At 50.0% G+C, this 15,347-nt stretch overlaps 1 protein-coding gene across 1 annotated transcript in view; it reads left to right on the forward strand.

Annotated features, from left to right (window-relative positions):
• The window catches only part of LOC122392250 (Down syndrome cell adhesion molecule-like protein Dscam2), a 118,303-nt gene that overhangs the window by 32,489 nt on the left and 70,467 nt on the right, over positions 1-15,347 (forward strand). The window contains exons 10-11 of the mRNA XM_043386918.1: positions 1,305-1,453; positions 8,857-8,967. Of these exons, the coding sequence (XP_043242853.1) occupies positions 1,305-1,453; positions 8,857-8,967 (260 nt within the window). The remainder of the gene's footprint in view (positions 1-1,304; positions 1,454-8,856; positions 8,968-15,347) is intronic.

Raw genomic sequence — 15,347 nt, forward strand, 5'->3', positions numbered from 1 at the left:
GCTATGTTCGTGATGCTCAGATAAGCTCTGAGAGCTTTACCATTGAATGAATGATAAATCTGAGTGTATTTGTCAACATATACCGTGCAGGCAATTTTCAGCTCATACGCCAATCGGTAAAGCCGAGCACGTTTACGTTCACAGAAACTTGCAAGCAGGCTAAACGACAGCTTTTCAATTAGGTTATGCAATATGTGTCATTTCGAAGAAAACTTGTAATGGAAGAATGCCACTCAGAGTATACTGACTGGCGAAGAAGTTGAGCTAGGCCTTTACATACAACTTTATTAAACATATCTAACATTCAATCGCAAAGTCCGCATACATTCCAATAACATTAATTTTCCTTATTATCATTTCCATGAAGCTCTAAAGCGAATTGAAAATGACGATAAACCTTGCCAGCAACTATCTATGGCGACGTTTATGTGTTCACCGAGCAATCCTGATACCGCACCCATCAGCGAGCTCAATCGCACCGAGTGCATAATCTACTTACACGAGAATTACTTCCCCATCGCGCCTATTGCCGTCAGTCGATATGAGCGACCACCCGGACCTGTGAGCCGGTCTGTTGGGGAGCGCCTGACACCCCCGGCCCGGCGCCGGGCGCAGTTCGGCACCTGTTCCTCGACCAGCGGACCATTTCTCTCCCGCCGCCCTATGATAACACGACACGTCCAGATTAGACTTGACGGATGGCCGCCTTTTTCTGATGGAGCCGCCGCCCCAAGGCGACTTTGCATAATGGAAGGCATATTCGATCAACAGAAGGAAAACAGATGCCTCGCCATCGCTTGATGTGCTTCTGGCGCGAAGTCGACCCGTGTCTACCTCCCATTTATTTGCGTTCTCCACAGAAATGGCTTATTTATTATATGTCATCGGAATTCGTTTACCAAACCTTACGGCGATTTTCTGTGCTGGAGCAGATAGACGGATTCTAGTCAGCAAGGTGATAGCGGAAAAGTTATATTGTAAGGTGGTTTTATTTGCGTGGAAGATGTGAAGATATGTAAATCAGTAGATGGTCAGCAATACAAAAAACATATTGAACTAATGAATGGACATGTAACGCTACGGATCGCTTACCTTCGCTGTATTCGCTGTGGTTTTATGCTATCGGGCAGCCGGCTACACCGAATGCTATCAAAGTGACAACAGCTGACGACGTCCTAGATCTCATCAATCACCGTTTTTAGCACATCACTGACACCTTTTCCTCAGAGCCGACCTGTCCATAACTCAGCTCCGACTGACCTCTGTGACCCGGTGACCTCTGACGTCACTGTGACCTCTGACAGGTATGTGCCCGGTCAGACGGTGCACCGTGGTGACGTTCTCAGTCACCTCAACATGAGCCGGGTGACCCCTGCCGAGGGAGGCCTGTACGAGTGCGCTGCCTCCAATGCGGCCGGCACTGTGAGGCACGCAGCCCGACTCAACGTCTACGGTAAGGACCGATGGGGCTGTGCTTGTGAGTGTGTGTGCGCATGCGTTTTTGTGTCTATAAGTGCACTCTAGTACTTAATTTAAAATTACGAAGAATGCATAATTTTGTCAATGCGTATTTTAATGAAAGATCAGGAGGCAGCATTTTAGCTTTCAAAATTAGCAATGCTCTACAGAACCGGATAATACACTCCGACTTGATTGGAGGAAGTTCCCGACAGCTTAAGTTAGAATATGATAAAATCTTCGCGACACCAGTACGCTTCACGGGTCCTGTTAAGGTCATGGCTCCGGCCTTGTGGCCTCATCTACTGGAAAATCGGTACATTTGCTTCTCTGCGTGGAGACAGCACCACATTGCACCACAAATCGACCAACTAATGCCACATCATCCGCCAGTGCCCCCGCATGTTCGTGGCATCTCTCTGCGATATACGTTGAGCTATAGTCCATTTCGAGACCGCTGAACTGCCGGCTCGGTCACACGGCAGCAAATGTGCCCAGTCACTGTCGACCGCGAGCAAAGATCCCACTTTCGCATGAGCGGCTCTGTACGAGTCCGAGTGACAAGTGGCGGTCGTTCGGTGGGAGATTATCTCCTAGCATGAGCGTATTGTTCCACACACGACCAGCTGATCGGGAATTCACCTCCGCTGCCATGCCCGGTCAAGAAATAAGCAGTCGACGATATCCGATTGTCGCGAGAGATACGACCTCATCAGTTGGGGAATGGCGCTGTCATCGACAGGCGAGGTCGTATTTTAAAGTCAGACGGCACTCGCTTGAGAAGCCACTTATTGTTATGCATTCCCCAGACAGCGTCTGAAAATATTCTGGCAAATGAAGTTTTCTGTCGAAGGAGCAGCAATTGTAAACTTTGTACTTCGGCGACAGGTATTGCGCTTCAAGTGTCTTGTGGGGGCTGGAAAGTTGACTACCTGAGAAACATTGCTGAAAATGTTGCGTTCCTAATGAAACGACCTGACAGGTTCTCGGAACAACACATTCCCCAAACGAACTTGGTCATTTTATATGCGCGCCTTGCTACCAGATTGCTTTGGAGCACAATTGGTTACATTAATTTTCAACCAGTTTGCAATTGTAGAGGCGAATTGAGAGCCAAACGGGCAGGGGCGGATCCAAGGGGGGGGGGTCACATGGGTCATGGCCCCCCCCTTGAGGCCCGGGGGCCCAAAGACCTGCCAGGGGCACCACCGGCCTATCAGGGGTATCACAGTCCTGACAGGGGCACCACAGGACCACCAGGGGCACCACAGGCCTAGCAGGGACACCACGGGCCTGGTGCCCCTGGGCCCTGACAGGACTGTAACGCCCCTGACAAGCCTGAAGTGTCCCCGGCAGGGACGTGGTGCCCCTGACAGGCCTGAGGCGCCCCTGCAAGGCCGGTGGTGCCCCTGGCAGGCCTGTGGTGTCCATGGTAGGCCTGTGGTGCCCTTGCTAGGCCTCTGGTGCCCCTGACAGGCTTGTAATGCCCCTGGAAGGACTGTGGTGCCCCTGGGCCCTGACAAGCCTGAGGTGCCCGGCCATGACAGGCCAGTGGTGCCTTGCTAGGCCTGTGGTGCCCCTGGCAGGCCTGTGGTGCCCCTGGCAGGCCTGTGGTGCCCCTGGCAGGCCTCTGGTGCCCCTGACAGGCTTGCGGTGCCCTTGGAAGGACTGTGGTGTCCCTGGGCCCTGACAACCCTGAGGTGCCCCTGACAGGCCCGTGGTGCCCTTGTTAGGCCTGTGGTGCCCCTGGCAGGCCTCTGGTGCCCTTGCTAGGCCGCTGGTACCCCTGCGCCCTAAGAGGACTGGTGCCCCTGAAAAGTCTGAAGTGCCCCTCGGCAGGCCCGTGGTGCCCCTCACAGGCCCAAGGTGCCCCTGCGAGGCCGGTGGTGCCCCTGGCAGACCTCTGGTGCCCCTGGCAGGTCTGTGGTGCCCCTGGCAGGTCTGTGGCGCCCCTGGCAGACCTGTGTTGACTGGTGCCCCTGCTAGGTCGCTGGCGCCCCTCACAGACCTGTGGTGCCCCTGGGCCTTGACAAGCCTGAGATGCCTGGCTATGACAGGCTCGTGGTGCCCCTGATAGACCAGTGGTGCCCTTGCTAGGCCTGTAGTGCCCCTGGCAGGCCTCTGGTGCCCCTGCTACCCCTGCGCCCGGCCGAGGACTATGGTGCCCCTGAAAAGCCTGAAGTGCCTCTCGACAGGCCCGTGGTGACCCTGACAGGCCCAAGTTACCCCTGCAAGGTCGGTGGTGCTCCTGGCAGGCCTCTGGTGCCCCTGGCAGGTTTGTGGTGCCCCTGGCAGGCCTGTGTTGACTGGTGCCCCTGCTAGGCCGCTGGTGCCCCTCACAGGCCTGCGGTGCCCCTGGAAGGACTGTGGTGCCCCTGCCCCTAGGGGTGCTCATGGGCCCAACAGGCCCGTTGTGCCCCTGACAGGCCTGTCGTGTATACTTGCTAGACCTGTGGTGCCCCTGCTTCCTGGCGGGCCTGTGGCGCCCCTACAAGGCCGTAGGTGCCCCTGACAGGTTTGTGGTGTCCCTGGAAGGACTTTGGTGCCCCTGACAAGCCTGAACTGTCAAGGACAGACCCTTTAGACGCCAGGGTCAAGTTCGTCGGACTGACAACGATTCGCTTACCTGATAACGTTCCTGGTAAGTACTCACTACTCAGCGTCCACAACATATATACACATAGCACATTCATATATACTTGCTTACAATTGGTAAATGTGGTTGTGGCAAAAGTTAAGATACTGACTAAAAATAAAAATTAAAAAGGAAAAAACTGAAAATGGGGGCACCACCAAAATGAAGTGGACGAAATCCGTTGAGTTTTTAATTTTGGGTATAGGTAGGGGCACCACTTCGATTCATGACCCTCCCCTTGGAGTTTTCCTGGATCCGCCCCTGCAAACGGGTCCACAATCTCGCAGACAAATAATAAAACAACAGAGTGCTTCCCCAGCAGTCAGCGTGCGTATTTGTTGTGTCAGTTTCAGAAAATGTATGCCCAATGTCCGTCCAATGTCCAATACTTACGTCGACTGTCCGTCCAAAAATATCCGTGCCAGCCATTTGTCCAAAGATGTCCGAAACCTACACAATAGTTTACATTTAACATTGCTATTTAATTTGCTTTTAATTTACTATTACCAGCTCAAAAAAGTGTTAATCATATCGAAAGCTCTGCGCTTTTTATTCGCCAATCAATGTTAAACACGATTACTTTATAAAAATGCTGAGGTGCAGCAAGTGATTGTCCAAAGTTGTCCAAAGCCTGCTCTCATTGTCTAGCCAAATTCAGGACTGGACATTGGACCAAATTGGAATTCCGAAGATTCAAGTTCCGATTGACACCACTAATACGTATACGAAGCAAACCTTTTTATATCAGCCCGCGTCATATTTCTGCGTCAGCAGTCACCGCCTTGAAATATAAATGACTCGATCTTTCCGGGCAAATTGTGTGCACACATCCACCTCTCTTCGTCTCCATGGCAATATGCTGAGCGGCGACTTCGAGTGGCCCTGCCGACCTCTGCAGCCCACTCCGCAGAACCCGCGGGGTTAATGGAGCCGGTGAAGGCGAGCAAACACCAATACCACCCGAGATGGTCAATCGGCGACACGCTAGTATTCGCGTATTCGCGACTGGTATTTGCGGGGTGCTATTCCTCCCGTACACCCATCTCAACAGTTTCAACACGACGGCAGAGGTCAGCCGCCTCCAACCGCATAAGTCATCGCTGATGGGTGTCGCCGCCTGACCGGTGTGGACATTTATTGTCGGTGGTGGCCGCTATCGCGCTGCCCGGTCCTGAATCATGGCCAGTTTTCCGGCCGGCCGGCGGCGCTCACTACTCGCCGCCTGGACAGAGCGGGGGTCTGCTGGTACAGAGGGGGCGCCGCGTACGGCCCGCATTTCTTTAATAAGGCGCCATGATTAATGACTCGAGGAACGGCTGAATTGTTTCCCAGATACAGGAAATTTGATGAAATATTGGAGGTCAGCTGCAATGCATCACTCTGGTCTTCCATACGGGTCGAAGTTGCAAATGTATGTTAAATTGTTATGTTTTAAGCGAAGCAGGAGCCAGGGATTAAAATATCTTGTTATGACGAGTCTCTCTCTCTCTCTCTCTCTCTCTCTCTCTCTCTCTCTCTCTCTCTCTCTCTCTCTCTCTCTCTCTCTCTCTCTCTCTCTCTATCTGTCCCTCTATATCTCTCTTTCCCTTCCATCTCCTTGCTTTCTCCTCCTTTCTTTCACCCTTTTTCACTCTTTTTCTTTTGTCCTTTGCTTTATGAAATGCAGCACTTAAAAGTGATAGGCGATAAGTATACACTCTCCTGTAATACCTGGCACCTTAAATTTATATTGCTTTTAATAAGAGGTTAGCTGCAATACGATTGGAGTAGCATGTAACTTAACTCTGCATACAAAAGCGAGAAATATAACTGTAATGCAAATGTAATTTTTATATCACCGCCACACGCTTATCTAAAAAAAAATTGTTGACTTCTGTTTGAGTTCGCAACTACAGCTCTCTCAACCTATGTTTTGGCCTCCAAATGGCAGCTCCAAGCGGAACGTCTTGGTAAAGTGCAAATAAACAGGTCCCGGAGGTTGAAAGTCCACCGCTTCTGCCTTTGACAGGCTGCCTCCGGGTATGAGCTGGGCTTCAGAAGCCGAGAAGCATTCACTCGGAGGAGCTCAGCTCTCAGGGGCCGCTCCAGCTCTCTCGCGCCGTGTGGGGAGCGCCCTCCAGTGGTTCCAGCCACAGTGCGTGGACACAACACAGACCGCTCACTCCATAGTCAATGTTGGAGATGGTCTGCTGTCAGGACTTATCATCAGAGGAAGCAATCGACAACGTTTAATCGGTAGGAAAGTAAAATGAATATATGTATTTGATAGTACGGTACTGTTAAAACTATATTATTTGAGCCGCATTATACTCGTATTGTAGCTTTTCACACGCATTCACCGATATAAATGGCGTATCAATGGGGTAATGTGATGCTCAAACCAATATCATTCTAAATGACTAGCAAATAACATCCTTTGCGATGGCATGAGTCCGCACACGGATACGTTTTGCTAACGACGCTGAGTGCCGCTTCCAATGACCGGCGCCGGTAGCGGAACCGCCAGTGGCGGCAGGCGGGGCGCAATTGAGTACGAGTGCCAAACTGTGTAAACAGTACGGCAATATCGTCCGACCGGCCAGGCGCCAGCAGCGGGCCACGGAGAGGCCACAAATAGCTCTGCCGACGGCGGAAACCAACGCATGTCGCCGATATCCTACCCTGTTAGCGATTCAGGCAAATCAGGGAGCGCCCCGATTCAGGTAAATCGCATTAGCTCGTTTCCGCTCCGAAGATCACACACTCTGGGCGATTTGGCCGATCTGCACCGCCCGCGCGCTCGTGACTGAATCGCCAAGGAGTCGACCTTATTCCACCGATCGCGGACCGATTTCATATCGCCCTCTCGGCAGCCTACCGCGGTCGGCCAGAGTCGTCAAGTGCGCGCCCGGGCCCGGGTAAACAGGCTCGCCGGTCGCCGGTAGCGGCGCGGCCGGCGCACGGCGACACTGTTTGCTATCGGAAGTGGAGAGCCCTGCCGACGGCGATGGCGATAAGCGTCGGCGAGCGACGGCCCCATAAACGGACCCGACGGAGGCCGCACGCAGAGTGCGACGGCTGGAAATGGAATCAAGGTGAACGGGGTTTTGGAGAACGGCCCAATGCTCTTCGCGTTCGATGCTACGAGAAACGAAGCCTCTATCGCGGTGAGACTCGTTTTAATTAGTTTTTAAATATACACGGAATTATGTTTATTTTAGATAACATGAATTTCATCATAGATAGGACTGAAATAAACGTACATGCTTGATATCGTATTCACGCAATACACAGACAAAGATAATGAAAAACAGTAAAATAAAATGATGGTAAGAAGGGAAAAATAAAGATTTCGCGGCTCTTATCCACATTAGAAAATAAACATTTATAGAGCAGTGGAAATTGAATGGCTCAGATCAAAAAAGGGAGGGATGTAGAATTATGTTAACCTCGTAAATGCAAAAACGATCTTCGTTTTGACTACGAACAGCAACCACGAAATAGTCTGTGAGACTGTTGCGATTCCAGAATAGCTAATGCTGCAAACTTTTTCAGGTCTGACTTTTACGAGTCACTTTTGTCCTCCCAAGTGCATTAGTCATTAAACATTAGAGAAGCACTCTCGCTGATGAGCACGTAATTAATTAGAAGCGAAGACGGCTTTTGTCAGCATGACTTGTTTTAGGACCAAATCCTCAACCCGGTCTTTGAAAGTAGGGGAGAGTGGGGCAAAGCGGCCACCCTAACGCTTCTCACGATGCCAACGCTTGATTTTTAAACTTGGAAAGATTCTTTCTATACCAATGTGATCCCTATTAAGTTGCCTTTTATTTCAACTGCGTTTTATTTCCAAAGGCGTTCACATATGAAAGATATTGACAAAACTTTCAACCTATGCATATTGGCCACTTTGCCCCATACCCTGGGGCAAAGCGGCCACCGGCGTTTTCTCAAGTCCCGATATGAGAAACAAAATAGTTGCCTCGTGTACGACTAGGGTATTTGATGGTGATAAGGTTAAGCGAGGATGGATGTTTACTTTATCATCTTCCACCTGTAGGTAAACAAAGAAAGGATTTTCATGAAAATAAACATTTAATTGCATTATTTGGTAACTCATGCAACTGAAAAGTGGCCAAGATGAATGCATGACGACACATTTGAAGATCAATAATGTTTTTTTATCCAGATGGAAGCAGCTTATGGCCAATTGGGGGTGGCCACTTTGCCCCGGCCACTTTGCCCCGCGCATACCGTCCGAGACAAAAATATTCCAGCTTAGCTATTGGTGGGGTAAAAGACATTAAAATTGGTAGAATACATGTACGATAACCATGCAATGCACGGACAAGAACGCTTATAAAAATTCCAAACGGTTGTGGGATAACATAACATTTAAAAATTGTAAACATAGTTGGTAACCTGGCAAGAAATGCTTTTCCGTGTTTCACAGAACAATGGTGATGGGCCTGAAACCCCGGTCTGGCTCATTCGAACGACCGTGAAGAGAAGCATAATTGGAAACCATAAATTTGAACTGACGCCAGCTATGAAGGGCTAAAACGATGGGTGGCCGCTTTGCCCCGGGTGGCCGCTTTGCCCCACTCTCCCCTACGTGAAAACTTGAGCAGCCTTTCTGTAAAAACGTCGACGAGACTTTTCCGCACCGGACACCCCTCCTTTCGTGACCAGTGGGAGGGGCAGGTCTAACCTTTCGTCTCCCCGCTCCCCACTATCGGCGTTTTAATAATTGACCTCACTCACCACCCCTGTGCGTGTTTCAGGCGCTCCTGTGGTTCGCTCTACGGGCCCCGTGTCAGCCGCGGCCGGCTCCCAGTTGACTCTGCGCTGTCCCGTCGGGGGCTACCCCATCAAGAACATCACCTGGTCACACGGTGAGTGCCAATGACGTCATCTCGTCACATAGTGATAGAAACATCACCATTTACAAATTTATCTGGCTAGTGGCTACATTGTTATTGTCTTACATTGCAATAATTTGCCTTCACGGCTATGTTTCATCACCGGCACTTTGCATGGTGTATTGAAATTAAAACCTATCATTCGTACGCCACTTTTGCATGACTGATGGCCTCCACAGGGTAATTCATTTATGAGTAATATCGTTCTCACGATACCAACCGAGAAATGACAGGCCAGATGCGGGACGCCCCCGCACTGACCTAGCTCGGCCGGGAGCGAGTGCGCTGGGCAAGTTCGTAAATGGCGAGATCAGCAGCTCTATGGCAGGATTAAGGACTGAATACCTCGACTGAAGCTTGTGACGAAATATGGTGTCCGTCGTCGTCATTTCCTATTGGTATGCTAATGCGGTATTTGTGCTTTGGTATACCAGATAAAACACCGAGTGGTCTGGCGAATGTGAGGAAATATTGATGCCATCCTCCTCAACAGTCGGCCATGTTTGTATATTGCAATATACCTATGGTGGTTGCAAAAAGGCAGGAAGACCTCAAAACGTTTCTTTTTAGTTGGACCATTGCGCAAGCTTTTCCATCCGGTCGTCTCCGTCCAAACAAGTTTAGCGGCAAACGTTTGATCCACAAAAGTCAGAGCCGAAATCGAAATTAAATAAACTTCGCAACTTGTAAGTCTAAAATCAGTTTGTGGCACAACGAAGAAACTTTTCCATTAACTATTTCCATTTCGCTAAGAGAAAAGATCCATCTTTCAAGGATCTTTCAAGAGGCTTTTGCCCAGTTTCAGAATGGGAAAGGTTTACTACGGAGCGAGCGAAGCGAGCGTAGTCTTTCGTAGGTCCCTACTCCCTACAATCGTCCTAATACACATAAAGCTTGCATGAACAATAACGCATGCGAATATAGTTATGTATTTTATATTGCTGTAGTAAATAATCTTGAATTTAGATACACAGCGGCTTACTTGACTGAAAATAAAATGTTTCAGAAATTCATACGATAGTTCGCAAGTGCAGCTACTTTCGTAAAGCAAAACTTAGGCACATAAAGGACATTTTTATCATACCACCATGCAAGCCTCATTTCTTGAAAGATCTTGAAACTAAGCAGACGTATAAAAGGCTACTTCACCTAACCGTGCGTCCTCTGCAACGCAAAACCCATTAACCCGCGCCCCGTAGGGCTACCGGCGGACCCTACCACCCGTAGGGGGGGCCGTTTCGGCCCCCCCTAAGATCTCGGAAAGTTACCGGCCGATTTTCAAAATTCAAACGGCGTTCGATAGCACCACCTGGGAACTACCTTGTGACCAAATTTCATTGACCTAGGTCTAACCGATGACGTCACAGGTCAGGTCAAAGGTCAGATTTTCACCGTTCACAGGCAATTCAAGAAATGTGCTGTGAAAGCAAGTAAATTGGTTATTTATTGAAAACCATCGATGGTACATTGTTCGTCAAACACATACTTTGCTATCTGAGGTCACTGATACCAGGTCAGGTCACAGCGAGGTCAGGTCACCGGGGGTCACAATATGAATGTGTCGTGTGATACATGTTTTATGGTCCATTTTACATGAAAAATGCGATTATGTGGGTTAGGCAGCCTTTGGGGCCAGCCTAGGTCACGTTTTGGTGAAGGTCAGGTCTAGGTCAGGTCAAATTAGGTCAAATTTCAAAGTTGATATTTTTGCATAAAATGGGTATCGATTCGATGCAGCTCGTCACGGGGAGTCTAATGGTGGTCTTCGTTTTGCTCTACGAGTTCTAGAATTGCCAAAAATTGAGTTTGAAAATTTGACGGCATCATTTTTGAACAGTTTTTTCGCTATAACTTGGCCAAAAAACGAGGTATCGATCTGAAATTTGGTATGTAGATAGAAGACGGTAGGCACTATCACATATATTCCGGTTTTTTCGAAACTCAAAAAACTTTTTTGATTTTCTGGCGAATATATCCAAAAAATGCTTTTTTGATTTTTGGGGGTCAAAACTAAAAAATTTCAAAAATTCGAGATAGCAGTTTTGTAGCCCTGTCAATTCTACACCTTTTATGTCTTGATCATTTTTCTGTATCTTCAAAGCTGTAGTCCTGACAGGTCTACTCGCGAAGGTCTTTTTTCGGTCGAAAATGACAGAACATGACGTCACTCTGACGTCATTTGTGGCCAACCTATCATAGCCTCTGGAAAATTTTTTGGTCACAATGTGTAAAATTGATGCCCGGAGGGGTCCTGAAAGTTTGGTGGCGATATCTCCAGCCGTTTAGGAGATATCGACCGAAAAGGACAGGGGGGGGGGGCCGTTTCGGCCCCCCCTACGGGGCGCGGGTTAACCCGCGCACCGACGGGGGGGAGGGCGGATATCCGCCCCCCTGAGGTTTTTCGCGAATAGCGGGAAAACCGCGGCGCGTAGCGCCGCGAAATTTGGTATGACTATAACCTCATCAATTTTACACATGGTGTGCAAGTTTGAACTTCCTATCTTTTAAGGTCAGGTCACCAGGTGACTTTGAATGACCCAACCTCAAGTCACTTTTTTGCAACTTTGTCACCGTGCCACAGCTACAGTAGATGTCGGAGGCCTTTGAAAGTCGCAGGATATTATTAGGTCATTAGTAGCTACAATTTGTATATCTCGGAATTTTGATATCGGTGACCTAAGGTCAGGTCAATTTCGCGACCTCCCCATTATAAATCAATGGGGGAAAAATCAACTCCCTGTTTTTACCACTAAAACGGGTCGGAATGGCCCCATATACTTTACATGACTTCATATACGATCAACCTTCACTACCTTGAGGTCTGTTTTGCTGTTGGGCAGCTGTGAGGTCATGTGACGTCATCAAAGGTCACTAAAGGTTTTTGGCCAATAACTCCGTACAGGAACAAGATACAGACGCGTGGATGGTCTCATTGTGTTCAGCTCGTCAAGACGCATCGAATGATATACATGATGACCTCGAGGTCACGTGACCTGAGGTCAACCTTTGACCTTGACCTTTCGAGGTCAACATATATAGCATTCGATGCGGATTGACGAGAGGATCACGATGATGCCCTTAGTTTGTTCCTATCTTGACTAATTCGAAAGTTATTCGAGAAAAAACTCTATATCTAGCGCCGCCATTTTGACTTTTTCGACCCCTGTGACGTCATCTTTGACCTGACCTGAAAATGACCTTAGTAAAAATTGTAGATCTTGGCCGTGCGTATCCGATGCCGTTTACCGCTTGTCGCTATCTTGCTTCGTTCTCGAGATCTCAGGGGGGGGGGCGGTCATCCGCCCCCCCCGTCGGTGCGAAGTTGGCGCAGACCCCCGTCGGTGCGCGGGTTAATCAGTAATGAGTGTTGTGTTTGCCTGGATCGGAGTGACCTCTAATCCAACCCCTCCCCTCCCAACCCAACCCTGACCCAGCGCCGTCCAGAGTCCCCGGGACGGAAAATGAAGCCGCCGTGCAGCCTGGGGCGCGGTACTAATTAGAGTGCGGACCGTCCGGACCCGACCAATGGCCGCTCGGCTCCGCTCTCAGCCAGCTCATCTGGCCACAAAAACAGCTGCTCGGATGGCAGATGAACGGACGTCGCTGAAAGGAGCCGGCTGCGACCACACCGAGCCTCACAGACAGGCGGCTGACGCCGAGCCGGGAGAACGGCACAAAACGAGAACCCAGGGAGATGCTGCTAAAGCTGGGTGCTCTTTTGAAAATACTGAAAGCTATCCGACGTTGCCTGCTTTTTCATTCAGGGAACTTCTTTTGTCCTTCCGGTGGGTAAACACACAGTTATCAGAGTGCAGTCCTGATTTGATAAAGCCACCGAGCGTACAGGAGATAAGGTGCGGCTAGCGCGGCCTCATACGAGTACTTATACATAGGAGCCACCACAGGTTTTGTTGGAAAAGCTTGTCATTACGCTTTTATTTTTGCGGAATTGGAATTAATGTATTGGTTTCATTCGAGAATTTAATCGTTCCCATCTTCTTGAGATGCCTCTTGAATGTTATCAAGTTTCGTGACGCTGGTGAAAATTGACGAAGCCATCAGTACTGAGCCGTATAAGCCCCCCGCCATAAAACCTTATCGCCTAATCACATGCCTTCGGTGGATGGCTGGCGACGCAATGGGAGCGACGCCATCTCCTTCTATTTCCATGCGTCGCGATCGTACGTTGCGCCAAGTTGCGCAGTGTCCGTCCGGCCTGGCGCACTAACGGACCGCGCCAAGTTTGCCGCACTGCCATTACGCCGCCGTCACAAGTTGCTTCGGCCGCTGTGACCGACCGGCCTGGCCGGCGCGGTGCGCCAGAAATGGAGCCACGGCGTCCGGTCGGCGGCTGCAGCCTCAAAGTTTGCCAAGTTGATCTGTGTCTCAATGAGATTCTTCACGGGGGAAGGACGAGGCGCAGAGAGTTGGTAACTGAGCCGGACCGGGTGGCCTGAGAGCGCCTGCCGGGGAGGTGGAGGATGCCACCAACCCAGACCGAATGCATGTGCTCGGAGGCGGCGGCCGGCGCCGGCGGAGGTAATTTGCATTTAGACTGTGCCTGAGTTCAGTGGAGCGGCGTTGGTTTCGGCCGAGAGCGGCGGCGTGGCATGAGAACGGGCCGAGTTGGCCGGCCCGGCGCCAACAATGGCGGCGGGCGCGGCGCTTGGTGCGCCCGTCGACTGGGAATGGCCCGGCTGAGAGAGGCCCGGACGTCTGGGGGCCAGATGCCGCCGACATTGGCGGCACACGATGGGCAGTCACGGCCGATGGACCATGAAAACAGATACACCGCGCGGGCATTACAGCCAGCTTCCTCTGCATTTCTATGGAGCTCTGTTGCTGGCCAGGATCCTCACATGTATTAGACAATTATATGAAACCAATCAATTCGATGATTGTTGTGACGTTGGTGCGTGCTTAATTTCTTTGTTAAAATTTGTAAGGGATAGGTGGAATATACTTTGAGTACTCACTTAAAATACTTAATTAGCACTTAATCAAAACTGTGTTTTCTTATGACCTTGTTTGTTGCCAACGAATTTAAATTCAAATTGAATCAATCGATATTCAAATTAATGCAACAAATGACAACTGCTCTAAAGCCATTCAGATCACCATAAAGCCCTTTCATCCCATTTGCATCCCCCTGCACCTACCCCGTTCGGCAGCGCCCGTGACCGCCGTCCCAGCGGGCCAGCCACTCCCCGTGGCTGCAACGGGCCATTCAGCGCCCGTACATTAGTCAGCGAGGGCGCGTTTCAAGCCTGCCCGGGAGCGTCGTGTCATAACTCGGCCCCGGCGGCGGTGACAGCGGCGCCGGCGGAACTGTCAGATCGATCACCGGCCGCACTCCGGAGACGTTACGCCGCCGTGACGCGACCGTCGGGGCGCCGTGACGTGGCCGTCACACCCGGCAGACACGGCCGTCACATACGGCAGAAGCGTCTGTCACACCCGGCAGACATGACACTGAGACGCGGCCGTCGTAGAGGCGCGTCACACGGCCGGTGTCCCATCAACGTAACGGCGTGCAGTTGTTGCCTATGACCCCGTTTCCATCGGCATCACTGATCCGGATCAGTGCCTCGTAAGGGCTTAGGCTGCCCATGAAGACACCCGTAAGCCCTTAACGGTGATCCGGATTCGAATCCCTTGCTCATGGAAACGTGGTCAATAACAAGACTGAGACCTGTATGATTCGTGTGTTTAATTCGTTAGATAGGATTTCGAAACTGTTGGACAGATCTTGTGTTCTAGGCAGAAACCTGACTCTCAAAATCCACAAATATAAAAAACATAACTATTTTAAACCAATGATAATTCTCCTACGATACAAATCTATTGAGGTTATTGCTATCATGCTGCAGGTCAATTGTTTCATACCTTTGCTTCTGTTTTCAAATAGAAAATGAGGATGCTCGCTAAAAGTGCACATGAGGAGGTCATGGCCCTCGCTTCCCTTCCCCGCCTCTTGCATTGGTCATTTATCGTATTTATCGTATGCCAGACACAGTCGGACACAGCGCAGGCGATCGAAGGTCGGTATCGTGGAGATAGCCTATCGGACAAACAATCCCGGACCAATAACAGTAGTGGACCAGGCGAAATTATTGGCGGAGGCCACCCATGTTGTTGCCAAAATGGTGCTGGTTAACATTTTTAACCTTACAAATACAGACTCGACGGCAATGTTTGCAATGCTGGCATTATCGCATATCACGACCGCATATCACGATATATCACGATATATGTTTGCGATTTTTTCAATTTATACATTTGAAGCATGTAAAATGGCAAGCATATAAAACTCATTACCAACAGGTATAGATGTGGACATATTATCCACCTTT

This window comes from Amphibalanus amphitrite, unplaced genomic scaffold (genome assembly GCF_019059575.1).
Source record: "Amphibalanus amphitrite isolate SeventyFive unplaced genomic scaffold, NRLGWU_Aamphi_draft 000476F_arrow, whole genome shotgun sequence".
NCBI classification, from domain to species: Eukaryota; Metazoa; Arthropoda; class Thecostraca; order Balanomorpha; family Balanidae; genus Amphibalanus; species Amphibalanus amphitrite.